This window comes from Callithrix jacchus, chromosome 18 (assembly GCF_049354715.1).
Source record: "Callithrix jacchus isolate 240 chromosome 18, calJac240_pri, whole genome shotgun sequence".
Lineage (NCBI taxonomy): Eukaryota > Metazoa > Chordata > Mammalia > Primates > Cebidae > Callithrix > Callithrix jacchus.
The window spans coordinates 12,540,781-12,562,201 of NC_133519.1; the positions used below are offsets into that span (position 1 = coordinate 12,540,781).

Sequence of the window (21,421 nt, forward strand, 5' to 3'; positions counted from 1 at the left end):
AAATTGAGCTTCTAGTTACCTTTCTCTGCCATGCATTTATATGAATAGGCCTATGTCTAGAACCAAGAAGTGCGAAGACAGTGAGAGACAGAAAGCAACAGGGGTGGGCCCCGCCCTTTTGGGATTACAGCTCCACGAAATGAAGGAAGCTATCCTTTTCACACTTTATGTTCCTGCTGGCTTTCTTACCAGCTGCTGCCACTGCCATCCACTGTGGAGTTTCCAGAGATACGGGGTATGAAAGAACAAGGAGATTGAAATGGGGACTTCCACACTCACTATGGAGATTGGGCTTACCCTTTTGCTCCTTAAGCCAGAACTAGCTGACTTCTTCAAAAGCTCTCTCTGTGCCCCACAGCGCTCATTTCCAGGTTTCCAGCTGCATCAAGTTCAGGCCAGGAGAAACCAAAGGAGGAAGAGGGAAGCTAAGCACCTTTTCAGTTCTACGTTTTAAATTCTCATGCCCTTCTCCTATCCTGCTGCTGCTATTTCTAGAGCCCAACTAGGCAGCTCCTGTCAGCCTTCCCAGGTTTTATAGTTGCACTGAGTGGAAGAAAGAGAATTTTACTCCATCACACATGAAATACAAGTCTCTGAATTATAATGGTAAGTATTCATTCTAATTCATTGTCTTCCTTTCCTTCTTCAGGTATACAAATAATATGTATGTTAGATCTCCGTTGTCTGTCTTCTATATCCATTACTTCCTGTCTTATCCTTTAGGGGCTTTTGTTGTTCTTCTTCTGTATTTTCTAACTTGTGTGTCCCTTACTGTACATTTACTTGTATTGATTATTCCTTGGACATCGCATAAAGAGTTTTGTCTTGTTATTCAATTTCTTTTCAGATTCCGCATATTTATCAAACTTTGTTTTTAAGTATTGGGCAGGGCCCAAAAGTGCTGATGAATTAAGAATTTACTTCATAGAATATCGAATAAACTTCATCTTGTGTATTCATTTAAACAATGCTGAATTATTTCTGACACGTCTGATGTTAATGCAATCTTTTTAAATGCTTGTGGCTTTGTGTATCTTATCATTTAGGCCTATGAATTCATATTCCACTAGGGAGTATTAGAGATTCTCACTGGAAATAATTACAAGGAAAGGCTCCAGTGTCTGTGTCAAGCCCCCAGTGAGGTCAAGGCCCTATTTTATAGAACAAGGGCCAGGAAGCCAGCTCACTGGGTGAGGACTTTACCATGGTACTTCTCCCTCCCCACCTCAGCAAAAAATTGTTACCTACTTTTTAGATTGTAATCTACCACCTTCTAGGGGGTTGGAGATGGAGGTATGAGGATGTGAAAACTCAAATAAAGTTAATCCCCATCCATTTTCCTGAGTTCTTGAGAGGAGCAGGGTTTCCCTATGTTTCCCTGGCTCTGCTCAAGAAGGGACTTAAGCATCCTCGGTAGCTCCCTGACCACCAAACCCTGCGGTCTGAAGTAAGTTAAAATGAAAATTCGGCAAGAACTCTCAACCTTAAGAATCAGAAATATTTTTTAAATAGAGGAGTCCCAATTCCAGAACAGGCAAAAAACAATAAAACGAAAAACAAAAAACAAAAACCCAAGGGCAGCAACAAAAATACCCCAAAAACCCACTCTGGCAAGATGAATCCAGGTTAAAAAAGAGAGAGAGAGAGAGAGAGAGGATATCATCAAATAACATTACAAATTCAAAAGTTATGCATCTTCATAACAATAATAAAGCAGAGAATAAAATATAAAAATAAAAGACTTTATAACCATATGCCGCCAATGTTGAAAGCTTAGACGAAATGGGAAACACACATTAAAAAGTATAATCTAATAAAATATGCTCAAGAAGATATGAAAAGCATGAATTCTCTTATAACTAGTTGAGAAACTAAAGCACTATGAAGAGCCATGGAAAACAATGGCCAAATGGTTTTATAGGCAAATACTACAAAACTACAAAGGAGTAGATCATTTCAAATTTATTTAAGGATATTGTGCATAAAAATTCAATCATTTTGAAAAACAGATTAGCACTCTATTATAAATTTCAGTTCTTAGCTACTAAATACACCAAGATTCAGCAGTTCTGCTCCTAGAAGACATGTACCGGAATGCTTAAACATCTGAAAACCGCAAAACTGACAATGTATAGGAGAGAAGATATAGAAACTATGGTGTATTCACACTATGTAATTTAGTTGTCAAAATGAACTACAGTGAAATGCAGCAATGTGAACACATCCCAGAAATATAATGTTTGGTATCAAAAGAATATGTGCAGCATGATAGCTTTTATAAACTTAAAAACAACATACGTTAATAAAACGTGGGACCCTGTTAAAACAATTTTTTTTGTCAGAAAAACAGTGTTTTATAACCCAAAACAAATATTTGCCAAGAGCTGTAAATTGCTTAAATCGCTGAAACTGGAGGTTTCAGTGAGATGTTCAGCAGTAACTAGATTTTATAGGCAAATAAATCCTATAGCTCATTAGTTATAGAACATTCAAGGCCGAGAAAGGTGTTTTTCCTACAAAGCATAACTGAAAGGTAGTTTAACTAATGGTTTACAGTTCAGTCAAACACCAAAGCTGCAAACCATTTAGGGCGTCATCAGTTACACAGTTTGTATACTTTCACAAAGCTTACAGCTGGGATGGGTTGTTTTCAGAGCATGACTGCTTTAAAATCATATTCGTTAGCCTGCCACCTAGGAAGCATTAAGCATTTACTTGCAGAATGAACAAGCAAGTTGTCTTGTGTTATGAAGTATAATATAGTTCTTCATTCGCAGACTACAAGGCTCATTTCACGCCTGCACTTGGAACTGAGTTTTCAGGGAGTAGGAACTCTCCAACATCGTCATCAGAGATACCCAAGAACAGAAATGAAAGGGACAGTTGGGGAAGTATTCCGTGCTTTGTTGCAGACTTGTTGGATAGAGGCACAGGATCATTTCATGTTGTTGAGGAGAAAGGAGAAGCAGCCTCCTCCCACCTTATTAAAAATAAGAGATTTTTAAATTTCCTCGAGGTACGGAATCTCAAAAGAGGTAACTCTAAGGAGAATCCCTCTGGGTCTGAGTGCATCCTCTTGCAGGGGCCTGTTCTATTCTTGGGCTGCTTTCCTTAATAGAGAAATCTCTCTGAGCCAAAATCAGCCTCCCCAACTCCATCCTGTCGGCGCCAGTTTTCTGCTCAGAGACTTCCAGGCCAGTCCCTACTCCTCCTTCAGCCATTCGGCCCGCACCCGCGCCCGGCAGGGCCAGCCCTCTCCTCCTCCCGCGCGGCGCAGCACAGGCCCGGAGCCCGCGACCCCAGGCCCTCCGACCCCGGCGGCCCGCCGCATACTCGCGGCTGGGGGCCCCAGTTTGCGTGGCCCTTCAGGTTACTCCACTAAAGAGCCGCCGCGTCGCCCCATCTCGGCGCGAATCTGAAAGCGTTTTGGGGAAAGATGTTGGGGACACTGGTGAGTACACTGCACAAGTGACAAAATGTTTTCAGCTCTGGGAGGCGAAGGGTGCAGAGCCGCTCTGTGTCATGAGCCGGGGCGGCGACCTCGCGCAGTCAGCTCCTCGATCCGCGTCCCCAGGTACGAGGAACGGCCACACGGGGCATCTCTCCGAAAAGCGGGTCCCGGACCCCGCGCGGGCTGGCGAGGGCGGGCGGATGACGAGGCGCGGGTCCGGGCGTCTCAGGCTCTGGGGCTCCCTCGCTGGCGGCGGCGCGAGGATGGCGCGCCCAGCGGTGAGGGCGCGGCGGGTCACAGGCACTCGCAGCCTGCGGCACAGCAGCCCGGCAGGCACACGCACACGTGCACGCGCGCCCCGCACCAGCCCCCCGTGCAGCTCCAGCTTCGGGGAGGCGGTGGCAGTGGGGGCCAGGGGCGCGCGGGCCGGCGCCTGGCTGGGCCCCGGGGACCCCGCAGGCGGCGGGCAGGCGGGGAAGGAGCACGAGGGCCAGCCCGCGCGGCTCCCATCCCGGCCTCCGGCTCTGCGGGACGAGGGGAGGCGCCCGCTGGCTCCGGACGCCGCAGGCGGGACACGGGCGCGGGGCGCAGGCGGGCTCCTCCGGCGCGCGCGGGCGCTGAGCGTGACCTGTCCCGCTGGTCTGGATGCTGGCGGCCGGCTTCCTGCTGGTGCTGCCGCCGGACTGGGCTGCGGGCGCCCGGAGGGCGGGCAGGTGCCTGATGCGGCCGCGGGGCTGCGCTGACCGGCCCGAGGAGCTCCTGGGGCAGCTGTACGGGAGCCTGGCGGCCGGCGTGCTCGGCGCCTTCCACCACACGCTGCAGCTGCGGCCGGGACTATGTTAAAACAATTTTAACTGGAAAGGCAAAGTCATGATTATTTTATTTACTAAATAAAATAAATAATGAAAGGATACACAGATCGGATGAGTAGATACATGACTATGTAAAGAAGTCCATGTGGGTCAAAGATGAGTGCCACGATCCAGAGCTTATGATTAATTCAATTGCATGCACTCCGTGTCTGTTAAAACACTGTAAAAAGAATGTAGGATTACATAGTATAATGTTTAAGCAACTGTTAAATATAAAGGATAGAAGCCTCTTTTCCCTGACTGTAAAATCTGTAATGCAAAGAAATGAGGTCCTTTAGGTTCCTGTTTTTTCCATTTTTACCAGTGGTCTGTAGAACCACGGAGCAGGAGAGACAGGAGAGCAGAACTTGTGCACGGATTCGTGAGCATGAGTTGGGTGTGAAGTGCTCAGGGCACAGAGAACAGGTAATATCAGAAGAATGTTGGCTGGGAGCGGTGGCTCTCACCTGTCATCCCAGCACTTTGGGAGGCAAAGGCAGGTAAATCACCTGAGGTCAGGAGTTCGAGACCAGCCTGGCCAACATGGCAAAACCCCATTTCTACTAAGAATACAAAAATTAGCTGGGCATGGTAGTTAGGTGCCTATAAGCCCGGTTACTTAGGAGGCTGAGGCAGGGAGAATTGCTTGAACCCGGGAGGTGGAGATTGCAGTGAATTGAGATTGAGCCACTGCACTCCAGCCTCGCCAACAGAGCAAGACTCTGTATTTAAAAAAAGAAAAGAAAAGAAAAGAAAAAATGTGTCTTCTCCAGAGGGCCTGGGACAGGCTCTTTCCTATGTTGCTCAGCTCCATTTACCCTTGGGTCCCAGCGTCAGGGGGAGGAGGAGATTGGAGGCAGGAAATGGGACCTAGTGCCTCCTGTGAAAGCCCAGGGTGGGTTTGGCTTTTGGAGAATCTGCCAGGTAAATGAAGAGACTGGAAAGCTGAGTGAAAATTCTGCAGTTTGGGGATGGGGCAGGGCAGATCACTGGTAACTGAGCCTAAATGATGAAGGAATAATGAAGACCTAGGTACAACGTGGGTAGAAAATAGGAGATTTATTGTCATTTTAGGGAAAAAATCAGAGGAAAAACTCAAATGTCTCATAAATAATTAGGATAATGAATCAAACAGAAATATCAACTTTTTAATTGTACTTTAGGTTCTGGGGTAGGTGTGCAGATCATGCAAGATTGTTGCATAGGTACATTCATGACAAGGTGGTTTGCTGCCACCATCCCCCCATCACCCATTTCTGACATTTTCCCCATGTTATCCCTCCCCCCCACTCCCTCCCACTATCCCTCCCGTAGCCCCCCCGCCAGTGGACCTCAGCGTGTGATGCTCCCCTCTTTGTGTCCAAGTGGTGGATAATTGGACCGTCGTCGGGATTTCCTGCTTCCCTTTGGTCATTTCGCAAAGTATGCGCCTAGAACATGCGGAAAGCCCCGTCCTTGGGAGTGTGTGGTGTTTCCCTCCCTTTGGGGAGCGAAGGAGGACGCACACTTGGGCTTGTACATCATAAGGCCCAAGATAAAATGGCAGGGGCTCCTCAGTCCACAGTCGCCTCAGGAAGAACCTTCTCCTGCCTCCACTGCTCCAGGTGAGGGTCCAGCTGGCGAGGGGACCTAGGCTGCAAGGGCTGCGCAAACACATCTGTGCTTCCACAGGGAGAGGGGAGGAGGCTGACAGGGTAGAGGCGGCAGAGAGGCTGTGGTTGGTGGGCGGCAGGCTGGGACTGGGATGGGAGATGGGCGAGATTGTGAGGGAGACGAGTCCGCGAGCCGCTTCAGGGGCTCCGTGATGCTGCGACCTCAGGACCCTCCCTCCCTCGTGTGCCCAGAGATGCGTTGCCTCCTCACACCTTCAGTGAGGTCTCCCCTGCTCACAGGTGTTCAGAGAGAGGCCATCCTGAAGAGTCACCGGTGTTGTGTGCGCGGAACGCCTGCAGGAGGCGCTGTTTGCATCGGGTCCTGGGGCGTGCACAGGAGCCCTGGAGGCCCACCCAGGAGTGTCAGCTGCCTCCCACGCAGGGGAGAGGGCTGGGGGAAGGGACAGTATTAGGCTGGTTTAACTCCAGATCACTTTCCATTTCCCTTCTCAGACTGAATTTAGGGGAAGGGATCCATAATTAAACCAAAGCAGGAGGAGGCCCTGGCCTGACACTTTCATTGCAGGAGGGGGCCCTGGCCTGACACCTTCATTGCAGGAGGGGGCCCTGGCCTGACACCTTCATTGCAGGAGGGGGCCCTGGCCTGACACCTTCATTGCAGGAGGGGGCCCTGGCCTGACACCTTCATTGCAGGAGGGGGCCCTGGCCTGACACCTTCATTGCAGGAGGGGGCCCTGGCCTGACACCTTCATTGCAGGAGGGGGCCCTGGCCTGACACCTTCATTGCAGGAGGGGGCCCTGGCCTGACACCTTCATTGCAGGAGGGGGCCCTGGCCTGACACCTTCATTGCAGGAGGGGGCCCTGGCCTGACACCTTCATTGCAGGAGGGGGCCCTGGCCTGACACCTTCATTGCAGGAGGGGGCCCTGGCCTGACACCTTCATTGCAGGAGGGGGCCCTGGCCTGACACCTTCATTGCAGGAGGGGGCCCTGGCCTGACACCTTCATTGCAGGAGGGGGCCCTGGCCTGACACCTTCATTGCAGGAGGGGGCCCTGGCCTGACACCTTCATTGCAGGAGGGGGCCCTGGCCTGACACCTTCATTGCAGGAGGGGGCCCTGGCCTGACACCTTCATTGACAGGTATTTTGCTTTGCTTTTGTTTTGCCCAGGCTCCCTGACCTCCTGTCCAGATGTCCTGCCAGCAGAACCAGCAGCAGCGCCGGCCCCCTCCCAAGTGCCCGTCACCCAAATGCCCTGCAAAGAGCCCAGTGCAGTGTCCGCCTCCAGCTTCCTCTGGCTGTGCCCCAAGCTCTGGGGGCTGTGGCCTCAGCTCCGAGGGTGGCTAGTGCCTGAGTCACCACGAATACCGCAGGTCCCACCGATGCCGGCGCCAGAGCTCCAACTCCTGTGACAGGGGCAGTGGTCAGCAAGGCAGGGGCTCCAGCTGTGCCCACAGCTCTGGGCCTGCTGCTGACCTGAGCCATGAGATTAAGGAAAAATATTGGAGAAAAGAAAGTGCCGAAAAGACTGGAACCAGCCCTAGCCTGGTGCATCTTCGCTCCTGTGCTCTCTTTCCTGCTGAGATGTTCCGTGAAGAGTGTCAGGTACTCCCCCAGTGGGTTTATCCTGCTGGTCTCAGTGCTTCCCTCCTTCTTTAATGTCCCTGTGCTGGGAAAAGTTAAGCTGTGCTTTCTCATTGCACCCTCTGTAATGTATTCATGCCTTTGCCCTATGGGGGCTGCCCCACATTGGGTGCATAGTCCTATCTTAGGAACAGACACTAATGGGTCATACACCTCTCAACTCACAAAATCCTTTTAGAGGGGTTGTGTATCAGGATGGGAATGAGGTGGGCAGTTTTTCTTTCACAAGGTCAAGGACAGAAGCATGGGTTGGGAGTAAACATAGCACTCAGGAAAGCAAAGGGAATTAGCCTACTGGGCCCGTTCAGATCCTTCAGAAAACACTTTGGAAGCTCAGCCCTCGGTGTGGCAGAGAAGAGGAGAAGCTCCAGATGGGAGCAGGTCCTTGGTCCTCTGGTTCCTCCAACTCTGATACTCTGTAGTCTTCATGACCCAGGACCACAGCAGCTCCCAGAGCTGTGGCAGCAACTGGAGCCTCCAGAATGCTCTGGTGGGCGTGTCAGTGGGATCTGGGGGCTCATGGTGACTCCAATAGCAGCTTCCCCCAGAGCTGGAACCACAACAGAAATAGACGGACAACAAATGACCAAAAGGGTACTTGCGGGTGAGGCACTTGGTAGGAGCCTGAGAGTGCTGTCAGTTTTTCCTTTCAAGACACCTCAGCTCAGTGATCCCTGGAAGAAATGAACGAGTAAATCATTGTTATCTATCTGTCTATCTATCTATCTATCTATGTATCCATCCATCCATCTATCCATCCATCCATCTATCTATCTGTCTATCTCTATCTCCCCTTGTCCCTCACCATCTTTCTCAGACCCTGACCCCGTGACCCTAAGCTCATGGCTTTGCTAACCTAAGGGCAGCAGGAAAACAGAAAGTGTCCTGAGCAGGGATCAGGGATGAATTGGCTCAGGGTGTTTGCTGATCAAGATATTCTCTCTTCCTACTTGGATTCAGAGTTAGAAAAAAGGAGCTGGGACATGGAGAGTGATGATGGTGATGGGTTCTACTCCAAAGGACAGCTCTTCAGCTCTTCAAACTCTAGCCCCTCGGTAGGGAATTCGACAACTCTTCAGTAGATGCCCAGAAGTTTTTTTCTGATAAAAGGGAGCCAGGAAGTCCCCGTAACACCCAAATATCTGGCCTTGATCATCAGGACTGTTGGAAACTAATTGTCGGTCATCTTTTATTCATTAATTCATTCATTCAAAGAGCAACAGTTGAGGACACAGTTTAGGAATATCTTGACACAAAGGATTCAGAAATGTATAAACTATGGTTCCCATCCTTGAGATGCCGACTGACAAATCAGCAATCCCCTTACAAGCCTGAATAATATGGACTATTACGTAAGTGTGTGGAAAGTCCATGGGACTTTCCCTTGGATGGTAACTCCCTGTTTTCATGACAGGAGTGAAGTGTCTGGACATTGGCACTAGTATCCCTTGTGGGTGTTGGGTGAGGTTTCTGGACTGCAAAATAACCTTTGATGGTCCTGTGGTGGCCTAGATAAAGTGACTGAGGAATGCTCATGGGAATGGAGAACCAGGAGTCCCTGGGTAGAAGGCTTCTTGCCAGAGGGAGGAAATAAAGCTGCCTTTTGAGAGAAGTGGGATCTGAAAGGGAAGCAAGCTAAGATAATGGGGACAGAGAGTGTGCAGGCCAAGAACATGGGCACTGGATATGGACTTTCCCACTGCCCCCTCTTTTAAATACCAGGAGAAACCTAGAGGTGTCTCGAGAAAAACAAAGCTAAAAGATAAAGGCGAAATGAACCAGAGATGCTGAAATTAAAAGCATAGCCACCAATTAGCAGTAGATCTGTGACATGACAGACTTGCAAATCTAAGGACATTGCTTCAGCATTTAACTTGACTGCTCTATTGATCAAAGAGATAGGAATGGTTCATATACCCAGGGATGCTCATATCACACTGGCCAGAACACTTTAGGAAAAGTGAGGGATTGAATGATAATTGATGGAAAGAACAATAGAGTGATGGAGAATAGTGGTGACTAAGTTTATTTCACCAGTGTTTCTGCTAAATGTAAATACCAGCTGTATAGTTTTCCATTGCATTGAATTGTTTTTTTTTTTTTAGATGGAGTCTCATTCTGCCTCCCAGGCTGCCGTGCAGTGGCATGATCTCCACTCACTGCAACCTCCCAGGTTCAAGCAATTCTCCTACCTCGGCCTCCTGAGTAGCTGGGACTATAGGCATGAACCACCATGCCTGGCTAAGTTTTGTATTTTTAGTGGAGATGGGGTTTCACTGTGTTGGCCCGGAATTAGATAATTATTTAGCATATGTAAATAACCTTGTTACCTTTTGATAAGACATCATTATTGCAGTGATAGGTCTAAATACTCCAGTTCCATAAAGATTATAGAAGCGACCACCCTCTTCAAAACTTGAATATGTTACAACCTTGGCCGAAATCTGAGTCTTTTTAAAACACTGTGGGGACATTAATTCATACTAGGCCTTCAGCAATACGTAGAGTGAACTGAAAAGACGGTGAGGATTTGGCTAATACCTTTTTGTGATGGTTCTAAAGCATGATTCAAAGTTTTTTGACATTTCTTTTATTGAGAATTTTGGCCTATGTCCACTTACCTTGAATCTAGGCAGGCTTATGACTCCTTTGACCAAATGAATATGGTTGAAATATGCTAAGTGACTTCAAAAGCTGGGTCACAAAAGGTCATGCAGATTCCACCTGGTCCTCTTAGAAGGCGGTCTCTGGGGAAGCCAGTTACCATGTAAAAAGTCTGGCTATTCTGAAACCATCATTCAAGAGAGGCCAGGTGTAGGTCCTCCAGCTGACAACCCCGGAAGAGGTCCCAGCTGGCATCCAGCATCAACGGTCAACAATCTGAGTGTGCCTTCTCAGATGTCCAGTCCAGCCAGCCTTCAGGTGACCATAGCTCCAGTGAACATCTGATGGCAAATGCATGAATTGAGAGTGGCCCAGCTGATATAATGGCCCTTCCTGAATTTCTAACCCATAGAACGTAGGGAACCAGCCCCCACACCCCACCCGAGTTTGGTGGCAACAAAGGAATGAAAAAAAGACAGGTTAAGAATGCATAAAGTGGGACCAGGGGCCAATGCAGAAACTGGAGGGCGCAAAGGCCCCCACCTCTGATCTTTCACAGTATTTATTGGATACAATCACTTTGATCTATAGGGTAGGTGGTGGAGTGATGGTGGGGAGAGGGTGATGTGATACTGGGGTGACTCAGTGACCGGGAACTGGTGCATCATTCTAAAGATTGATAACAGTGACAGTTTGGGAGTTTGACAAAACAAAAACTCGTGGTTATCTTTAGCCTGTTATCTATGCTCAGCTGGTGGAAGCAGGCCTCACAAGGCGCCCACAAGTCTAGCTATGTCTTAGTGCAATGAAGGGGTTTTACATCCTTGAGCAATGCTTATGGTAGCAGAGTCTAGGTCACGCTGCCGCTGAAACACGAGGCCTGGAGACATTTGCCTCCCCAGAGGTCTCCCGCAGTTTGCCGTAGTTTGCTGTTCTCGGTTTATACGTTACTCATAACCAATTTATATAGGCACTCTGTAAGTCCTTTCTCCCTTGCTGCTTCCGCCAACATAAAATTATGAGAAAACCACGATGGCTGTCATTCCACATCACTTAGTGTGTCATTTCACGTCACTACGTTGTGGGGCGACTTGTGTAACAATAGGACATCCACTAATTTTCTGCCATCAGCAACCTACTTCCTTCCTTCTAAAGCTGTTGGCTCTGCGGAGGTGTGAATAGCCAGTAGACAGCTTTTTTAGTTCTCCCAAAATTCACCACTTTCATGCCTTAAAGTTTTTCCAAGGCTGGGTTTATCTCACCAACACTGACACTCGTTACACACAGGGAATCAGAATTCAACTGAATGCGGAGTAAGGAAAATGTCAGTTTGCAAAATGCCCACACGACGTCTGCTCCAAGTAAATAGAAACTTCATCTGTTCCCATTGTATCTACAGTGCCTGGAATGTAACCTGGCACGGGAGATACACTCATCAAATGTTTGTGCAATCTCAATCTCTATACACCCTGAAATGAATTTTATGAACACAATTCCTCTGAATTTTAGCCAACTAGCTTCATCAATGCTTGTGGCTTTGCATGTACAACATAGCTGAATGTGGGACCTAGGTGTTCCCATAAGGAGCTTGACCACTCTTTTTCTTTTTTCTCCATTATGTGTTTTACTTCTGACTTTTAAAGAGTACTTTCCAAGCATGTGTTAAGTGTACCGGAGCAAGAAGCCTATTACATTGATTCAAGTCTACTCAATTGTAAGTTTCATTTCTCTGTTCGGTTTCTCAGAGGACCCTTCTCAGCCAGTTAAATGATTTCACTAGCAGAGCACATTTGACTTCAACTTCCAATCATGATTCCTTTTGAAACTTTTCATTCCAGTTTCTTAAGAAATAATGTGTCCAAGTATATTGGAGCAAAACTGATTTCCAGTTGGCCACTTTTTAAAAATGAAAATTTAAAAATAACTTACTATAATCAGTTGAATTCCCAAAGTATCACATAGGTCTTATTCTCTGCCTAAAGTGTCCGCGCTCAAACTCTGATTTTCGTCAAAAATTTCTTCTTTGACTGTAGCCACAGCGATATGACTTATTTTCACCTTTCCGAAGTTACCTAAAGAACCATCATGGCTTGGGCTGAACAGCCCCCAGTGGTGCAACATGATTTCCAAAATCCATCTGTCAAAATGAAGCAGTACTCATGATTCACATCAATCACTTTGGTTTGGAGTAGAGATAAAACACTGCCATATTCCAGCATTGGGGCAGGAGCTCCCAGTTACAGTTTAATGGTAACTATAATATGGCTTTGTCTTGTTTTTGTTGAGCTCAGAAAGTAACATTCAACAGCAAAAAAAAAAAAAAAAAAGAGTTCAATTCTATCTGAAATTTCTTTTTTTTTCTTTCTTTTTTTTTTTTTTTTGAGACGGAGTTTCGCTCTTGTTACCCAGGCTGGAGTGCAATGGCACGATCTCGGCTCACCGCAACCTCTGCCTCCTGGGTTCAGGCAATTCTCCTGCCTCAGCCTCCTGAGTAGCTGGGATTAGAGCATGCGCCACCATGCCCAGCTAATTTTTGGTATTTTTAGTAGAGACGGGGTTTCACCATGTTGACCAGGATGGTCTCGATCTCTTGACCTCATGATCCACCTGCCTTGGCCTCCCAAAGTGCTGGGATTACAGGCTTGAGCCACCACACCCGGCCTGAAATTTCTTAAAAGAAAAATGTACAGATATGTCATCTGTACCCCTGGAGACATTCCTCATGTCGTCTTTTCTCTGTTTTCTAAGAGCTCAGAGCCTCTCATTAGCGTTCTCATCAGAGAAAACTTCAATTCCAACTGCTTCAGAATTTACTAACTTCAGCCCAACTCCCTCCCTGAAGTCCATTACCTGCCGCTTGACTTGATCTTTACCCTTCCGACCGTTCTTTCTGCCCCCACACCCTCCCTTCTCTTCGGCCCCATTCTTGCCGATTTTCTGATGCTCTGCACCACCCTCAGCAGAAACTGTGGGCTCCAGTGTCAGATCTCTCCTCCCACAGTACCACACAAGAAAAGCCAGGTCTTTCTAAGAGATTTTCACCAACCTCTCTCAACACCTCCCCTTGCTCCCACACTTCTATCCTCAAGTCTCCCACAGGGACCCCTGCATGAAGAAAAATCTGACCCGTTCATTTTCCAAACACAAGCCAGTATTATTCTGGATTCAGGGCACGCTAGACCTTCAGGAGCTGATGGGGGGAGACCCACTGAGCAGGCTTCTGTGGAGGAGAGTGAAAGACAAGTGAGATGCAGGTGCTGTTGAAAAGCTTTATTTCTCTGTATAAGCAGACACAAGTGATTGCATTGTCAGGAGGAAAGGAGGCTTCCAGGATCTTGGAAGACACATGGGCGTAGCCTTTTGGGAAAAGCACAATCCTTCCCCGTGAATGAATGATTAATTAGGATGTCTGAGAAAGGGTCCACCAAGTTGCGGCTTTTCCTTGGTCCTTCAGATGCTTGTTTCCTCTAAAGTTGCTTGTCTCCGCATCAGGAATTAGGTCAGCAGCAGCCTCCAGAGCCATAGCCACAGCTGGAGGCCCCATCTTGCTGACCAATGCCCCTATCACAGGAGTTGTAGCGCTGGCGCCGACATCGGTGGGACCTGCGACATCGGTGGGACCTGCGGCACCGGTGGTGGCTCAGGCAGCAGCTGCCCTCAGAGCTGGGGCCATCGCAGCCCCCAGGGCTTGGAGCACAGCAGGAGGAGGCTGGAGGCAGACACTGAGTTGGGCTCTTTGGGGGACACTTGGGTGAGGGGCACTTGGGTGGGGGCTGGCACTGCTGCTGGTCCTGCTGGCAGGACATCTTGGCAGAAGGCCTGAGAGCCTGGATAGATCAAAGGAAAAGGTCAATGGAAAAGTACCAGACCAATGAAAAGCACCTCTACAAATGATTTTATGAAGCCCTTACTCCTAAGACCAATTGCTTCCTGAGACATAAACTTCAGGAATAAAAACAGAAACTGATCTCAAGTAAAACTGGCCTGGTAAGACATTTCTTTCCACTTTTCCTTCTTCCTGAAAAGAAGGCTGATATCTTCCAACTGGGCCCCAGGTCCTCCTGTTTTTGCAGAAACATTAATGCAGATACACCTGATTGAGTAATGGTTCTCAGAGAATATGGCTGGGTATGGGCGCATCTCTCAGGAAAAGAGTGGAGGGGATGCTGAGAGCCAGGGCCCTTGTGTGTCACAGACTCTCACACGTCCCACAGAGGTTCTTTGCTCATTGCCCCTTTCTGTACCCTTAGCTGCCCTCCAAAGTCTTCTTCCTGCTGTCTGTACATCAGATGCCTCTGCTTCCCCCTTCCCTAGTAAAATCTGGGCTTATCTTCCCAAACACCCCCAGCTCAGGGTCCCCTGCTAGATACTTGCCAGATCCAGAAGAGGCTAAAGAGGAGAAGGCTGCTCTCTAGGAGGCTGTGGATGAGGAGTCCAAGGTAAGAGCCTTTTTATCCTGTGCAGGGTTTGTGGTGCACAGCCCAGGCATGTTGCTTTCACAACAGGGTGGGGGGGCAGAGCCAAACATTCCCATCCCAGGCCTCCAGCATCTTCCTGATGCTTGCCAAGCTGTCTGGCAAGAGGGAACCAGGAAGTCTTGATGACAGCTCTCCCCATGTGTTGGGAACCTGTCATTTCTTCTCCTTTCACTCACTCAGTTCAGCTGCTTTAACTTGAGCTCGTCCCCTTGCATTTTGCAGCGAGAATGTAGAGACACATATGACATGTTTCCTGTCTTTGAGCCTTTCAGGGTTAACTGGACTAACATCAGAGATGTAAACATATGTGTCTGATATCCTGTGATTTGTCTGGGACACAAATGTCTGTGTTTTGGACATAAGTTCCGTTTTCCTCTGCGTATTCCCCAGGGGCATGCTTTGTTGAGATGTAATTGGCTCCTGATCCTTGGGGATGTTGGGTGATCTGAGACTAGTGGACCCTGCAAGTGAGATGTATTAGGTAATAAATGGAGGATGGACTCAGACCCTGTCTGGGGCAGTTGGGGCCCCTAAGATAATTAAGGTAGGACTATATGAATAAGCAGACAACATCGTTAAGAAACGTACAACAGTTGAGATCACCAGACCCATACTTAATATGAAAAAAGTCAATTTGCCCATATTTAGCATCCCATGGGACGTATGAAATGATTATAAGCAAATAAAATGGTCCATGAGCATAAAATATTTGAGATAATTAATGTGAGTCATGAAGATGATTTGTTCAATATATTGCTGATGATGAGGTTAGTGATGGTGGTGACATCATGTGCATTATATCAGGACCCTGGTGGGTACCTTTTCATCCCAATGCATTACAAAAACAAATGTCTATGAACACAGAAGAGGGAAGTAATTTCCATTTCCCTGTTACCCAAGAGCTTGGAAAAGATCTCTAAAATTTAATATATTCACATATTACTGGATACATGAATTTCTCTGCTGTATCTAGCCCTAAACTACTCTTAAGATCTGTTCTTTCACTTTGGCTCAGAGTTTATGAGACCTTCTTGGATTGCTAGTATTTCCCTAATAAGCTCTCAGGCTTGAATTTTTACTGGGTCCTTCTCCAGTTCATCAACATTCTCAAAATTGTAGTGAACGTGAATTGTTCTTTTAGCGCACATTAAAAATCATGACCTTAATCCCGTGTTGCAGCTGAGTACTACACTCTGGGTCCAAACTTTGGGAGGGAAACTCCTTAAAAGTGTGACTCATTGTTTGGTGGTTTAGTGATGTTTAATCAAACACCAAATACTGTGGATTAAACAATTACAAAACAAATCCACTGTTCATTCCCATTTCTTAAAACATTTAGGAGGAACTCAGAATACCACAGTCATCAGGCCTGTAGGCTTTTCAGCAAAACTGCCAAAATTTGCATGGCAGTTGCTGGGAGACCCTGGACGCCCGTTCCATGATGATTCCCATTTGTAAAATGGGAGTAGGGTAGCAGGTAACTAGAAAGACTGCAGTGAGAATTATATTGCTTACTGTTACGTCAGAGAATACGGCTGGGTATGGCACATCGTGAGTAGTGTACGCATCATTGACCCAGTGAATATATCCGGTATATAACTCCTGCCATTATCTCGTTTTAATTTTTCTTACTTCCCGAAGTTCCTCTCAGTGTAAACCCCTGTGACCGTCTCCATTTCTCTCCTTGCACCCATCACTTATTCAGCTTTCAAGGATCTTTTCCTACCTCCCCAACACCCATAACTTCCCTATAGAAATAGGGTGAACATTTCTCCCTGCAGCCATGTGTCCTGTAGCCTCTTTCTGGCATCAGTACATAAAGTCCTCATGGTCTCCCTGTGAGTGAAGAGAGGTGTCGTCTCTCATTCTTCTCATCCTGTGCAGCATTTAGTCTGGGAGAGAAGGAGTGGGAGAGCAATGGAGCAGCCTTGGAGGGACAAAATAGAAATGCAGGTAGAGGGCCGGGCGAGGTGGCTCACACCTGTAACCCCAGCACTTTGGGAGGCCGAGGCGGGTGGATCACAAGGTCAAGAGATCGAGACCATCCAGGTCAACATGGTGAAACCCCGTCTCTACTAAAAATACAAAAAAAATTAGCTGGGCATGGTGGTGCGTGCCTGTAGTCCCAGCTACTCAGGAGGCTGAGGCAGGAGAATTGCCTGAGCCCAGGAGGCGGAGGTTGCGGTGAACCGAGATTGCGCCATTGCACTCCAGCCTGGGTAACAAGAGCAAAACTACGTCTCAAAAAAAAAAAAAAAAAAAAAAAAAAAAAAAAGAAATGCAGGTAGAAAAGTCTCACTTTTTTACAGAGTGAGACTTAAGTGCTGCTAAGCAGTGACCAGAGCATGGGTGTGCAGACAGCCATGAGGGACACCCAGGAAGACGGCTGGAGATTACTGACAACCCTCGTCAGGATGAACTCAGGAGTGCTGAGCACGAGCAGGAAGTTAGGAGGGGTCACATCAGACTGAGGCTAAACCTGGGCACTTGGGATCTCTGATTCCTCTAAAACTGCTTATCTCAATGCACTGCCCAGGTCAGCAGTAGCACCCAGAGCCCTGGCAACAGCTGCAGCGGCCGGCGGGCAAACTCGCAGGAGTCATGTCTCTAATGCCTGTGCCAGTGGAAGAGACAGCACCTGTGATGGCCCAGACAGCAGGCGGCCCCTAAGAGCTAAAGCAAGCCCTGGAGCTGGAGCCACAGCAGAAGAAGACTGGAGGTAGACATGGGGCTCAGATAGGGCGGGGCACTCTGGAAGCCTTTGGAGGCCATCCCTGCTGCGGGTTTTGCTGACACAAGATCTCAGAAAGCATCGGTGACACTAAAAAGAGTGCAATCATGCAAAAGAATCTTTGTAATGTCTCCTTGATGGGTGTACTTCTGTACTAAGAAATATAGAAAGAAAATGAAAACCAATTTGGAGTTAGTTTATCCTGGAAAGATGCTCTTTTCTCTTTGTTCACCTTCTAGAAAATGATACTGAGTCTTTTCTAAGTGAATGTGAGCACCTAAGGTGTCCCATCTCCATGTAATCACAGAGGAGAATAAACCCGTTTGGGTAAAGCTTCTTTGATGATATCTGGTGAGACCAGTGCATCTCTCAGAACATAGGCAGGAAGAAGATGAGGGTGTGCTGAAGATCCGTGATCTTCACAGTCACGGGACACCTGAAACATCCTGGGAAGGTGCCCATTAACACCACACTCTTCCTGCTGCCTCCATCCTACACCCTCTCCTTCCTTCTCTCTTGATGGAAGCCTGGGCTTGTCTTCCCAGGTCTTTCTAGCTCAGGTCCTGTCTCCAGCTAGACATTCATCTGACTTCATGATAGCAAGAGAAAGCTGATTCAGAAGTCCATGGTCTGGTGAGCCCAGGACAGGAGCTCCTAGATTGTGAAGAGCAGCATGAGTGGGTTGCTGGAGCAGGTGACAGCATCAAATACCCCAGCCCAGGTCTCGGCTGTCACATCTTTGCAGGAACAGGATGGCATGTTTGACACAGGAAGCCCTGGTCCTCACTTGTGCACCCTCCACCCAGGCCTACATGTGTACTTAAAATATGTCATGCTCCATGCTTTGTGGTGGAAGGTAGAGTTCAATATGACTTGTCACCTGGCCTCTAGAAATTAACTGTCTAACTGCACAGGCAGACAAGTAAATAGGGAGCCTCCTTCCATGAGATAAATGCAGCAATGTAAGTGACTGCCCACAGAGTCCGTGGTTCTTTGCTTATCTACTTTTTTTCTGTCATGTTCCCTTAGGAAAATCAAGCACCAGATGTTACCAGCACTTCCTGCTGGGGCGGTGACTGAGCTAAAGATGCTGGACATTCAGAATGGCTTTTGTGTAAAACAGATGGAAGCGTAAAGTCAGGGGAGGTGAGAGCCCTTAAAAGAGCCTCTCTGGGACCCAGGAGGTAACACAGGCCCCTGGGCAGGAGAGGAGGGGAGGCAAATGAGCACCAGATCGAGGGGCAAATATGGAGGAGGAAAGTACAACAGTTGGAGTGCCAAGAGGCACCAATGAGCACATTACAAAAGGCATGACCTTCCACCAAAATCCAGGGAATGTGTGCTCTTTATTTGAAGATCATGAGAACACTGAGTGAGGAGTCATCCACCTGTTGGACTAAAAATGGAGTTCTGCAAACATGCATGATAATGGATGGGCTTGATGGAGATGACTTTGCTGTATGTGTTGCTGCTTATGAGGTTGATGGTAGCACTGGGTGCATCTCATGTAATGCAGCTGACCTCATAGTGTCTATATTTTGGGTACGGAGAACTGATGCAAACTGAATACTATTTTCCTTGTTAATTTCATTTGAATTTTAGATAAGTTTCTCATTCAATTAATCTCTAATATTAAAATAAATACCTTTTCTAGATATTTTTCAAGATAGGCTGTAACCAAAGTTTATTCATGTTTAAATTAAATGGTAATTGTCAAAGAAAATTAAACTGTGTTCACTGTTGGGTTTATAATTTTTTTCTTCTCATTCTGCCTGACAGTTCACCCTAGTGGACTGAAATAGTGATATAGGAGCATGAAATAGTGATGCCTGTGGGAGCATAAATGCACTGGGCCATAGGAAAGAGGGTGGTTCTGACTATGGATTGGGGAGAGGGTAGGTTCAGGTATTGATATCCTCAGCAGATTTTCCTGCCTCCAGCACATGATCCCTGTCTCTGGCTTGGAAATAATTTCAGAATCATCCCCTGAACTATTTTACTCATAATGTTAAGGGTCCCTTCAGTAGCCCCTGTCCTGCAAAGAGGCATTTAAAAGAGATGGACCAAGCACTTTCTCATGGTGGCCAGATTGTTGGGCTGAACACAGCTGAGTGGCCACTTTTGCTTCTTAGGAGTAGACTCTCCAGTCATTGGGATACAACAATAGATGAGTAAATTCTAAAGTTTCAGAATACCCCAGAACTTTAGTGGGGGCCTGTCCTGTTCCTATGGAATGCAGCAGATGTCTGCACATGGGTTTCTCCACAGCCCCACCCCTGATGCCTGCCCTGGAAGGCTCCGTACTCATCCTGGTTATGGTGCCCATCAACTTTTCCTCCCCTCCATGAGGGGCTCCCAATTCCTGGCCCCTTTGTTCTTCATCAGAGCAGAAGGTACACAGGACTGAGGCTGAGCAGGTGTCCTGTGATGACAGAGGGTTGGCTGGGAGACCACAGTCCCGCTACTTTCCCAAAGCATGAGGTCAGCTTACTGGGGTCACCCCTACCAGGGGTAACACACTTAAATCTCTGGCTTTCTAAGGTCCTGCAAGGTCAGGTGACAGGAGAGCCTGGCCTGGATGGATACATTCTGGACAATTTCATAACAAGTGAGACACCAGTGGTAATGGGAACAAGAAGCTGTATTTTTTTGGCGGGGTTATGTACAGGAACTGCCAGTTCTTGGCAGGGACAGGGATGAGGAAACGGAAATGTTTGAAATCCTGGACTTCAGAAAGAAAGCACCTTCTGGGGACAGCTTGGATACTCAAGAGGAGCACCCCCAGCTCAGCTTGTGGAGGCCAGAACAAGTCATCTGGGAAAGCACTCATCAGGATGGGGCTTTTCCTGGGCCCTTGGGATTCTTGTTTCTTCCAAAGATCACTTATCTTATCATTAGGACCCACGTCAGCAGCAGCCCCCAGAGCCATGGCCACAGGAGGAGCCCCCACTCTGCTGACCACTGCCCCTGCCACAGGAGTTGGAGCGCTGGCGCCAGCATCGATGGGACCTGTGGTGCCTGTGGTGGCTCAGGCAGCAGCCTCCCTCAGAGCTGGGGCCACCGCAGCGCCCAGGGCTTGGAGCACAGCAGGAGGAGGCTGGAGGCAGACACTGTGCTGGGCTCTTCGGGGGGCACTTGGGTGAGGGGCACTTGGGTGGGGGCTGGCACTGCTGCTGGTTCTGCTGGCAGGACATCTTGGCAGGAATTTTACCTGGAATGAAATAATAGAAACATTTGAGCAAAGAATCCTCAGACCATCTCCTTATTTTGGGGTTTGTTGCACACTGACCCCCTTGATGAAGCCACTTTCTAAGCCAAGATCTGTGGGAGAGAAATAGGAACGTGGTAGACGGAACCCTACACATGCATTTGGATAAAGCATCCTCAAGAATGTAAAATAGATCTGTGCGCATTCCTGGCAACATGTTCCAAACAAGAATACGAAGGAATCCTAAGGTCCTGTGGCTTTTGCAGGTCACAGGTCCCTGACATGTGCCTTAGAAGCTCCTTATTCACCATCACCTCCACCTCTGCTGCCTGCTGTAGGCCTCTATTGGATGGTTTCATTTGAGTTCTGAGATTGTCTTCCCCAAACACTCCCAGCGGAGGATCTGTCCCCTGCTGGCCACTCACCAGATGTGGAGCAGGTAAGAGAAGGCTGCTCCTGAGGATGCTGTGGAGAAGTCCTGGGTAGGAGCCCTTTTATCCTATGCGGTGTTCATGATGAACAACCCGAGTATGCTGCTGCTTTTGCAACCAAGGAGGTGACAGCACCAGACACTTCCCAGGTGCCTACTTCCTCAGCATGTACCTAAAGGTGTAATAAGATGACCTCTTGTCTTCCTGGGCACATGCCTGAAGGTTTAATAAGATGGAACCAGGATGTCCTGGTGACAGCAGAAGTACTTCCCGCTCTGGTCCCCCCGGAACCTCCTGGCCACCTCTGCTCGTTGATTCACAGGCTTTGTTTGTTTTACTTCTTTCAACAGTAGTAATACGGAGACGTGTAGGACATGCTTCTTCCACTGAGTACCTTGCAGTCTAAATG

The 21,421-nt window shown here is 48.0% G+C and overlaps 3 protein-coding genes and 1 pseudogene across 5 annotated transcripts in view; 1 reads left to right on the plus strand and 3 right to left on the minus strand.

Annotated features, from left to right (window-relative positions):
* LOC103788982 (uncharacterized) overlaps nucleotides 1-21,421 on the minus strand; it is an 870,763-nt gene that overhangs the window by 176,806 nt on the left and 672,536 nt on the right. The window lies entirely within an intron of this gene.
* LOC118149235 (late cornified envelope protein 3D-like) lies at nucleotides 7,108-7,764 on the plus strand (annotated as a pseudogene).
* Nucleotides 13,467-13,986, minus strand: LOC100896017 (late cornified envelope protein 3B-like). Its single transcript, XM_003735123.6, has one exon. It carries the CDS (start codon nucleotides 13,968-13,970, stop codon nucleotides 13,665-13,667), a length of 306 nt encoding a protein of 101 aa, XP_003735171.1. The 5' UTR covers nucleotides 13,971-13,986; the 3' UTR covers nucleotides 13,467-13,664.
* Nucleotides 19,908-20,578, minus strand: LOC100408493 (late cornified envelope protein 3B-like). Its single transcript, XM_002759955.4, has one exon. The coding sequence runs from the start codon at nucleotides 20,565-20,567 to the stop codon at nucleotides 20,280-20,282; it is 288 nt and encodes a 95-aa protein (XP_002760001.2). The 5' UTR covers nucleotides 20,568-20,578; the 3' UTR covers nucleotides 19,908-20,279.

Coding starts and splice junctions, on each gene's coding strand:
- LOC100896017 (XM_003735123.6), bottom strand. CDS start 13,970: ATGTCCTGCCAGCAGGACCAGCAGCAGTGCCAGCCCCCACCCAAGTGC.
- LOC100408493 (XM_002759955.4), bottom strand. CDS start 20,567: ATGTCCTGCCAGCAGAACCAGCAGCAGTGCCAGCCCCCACCCAAGTGC.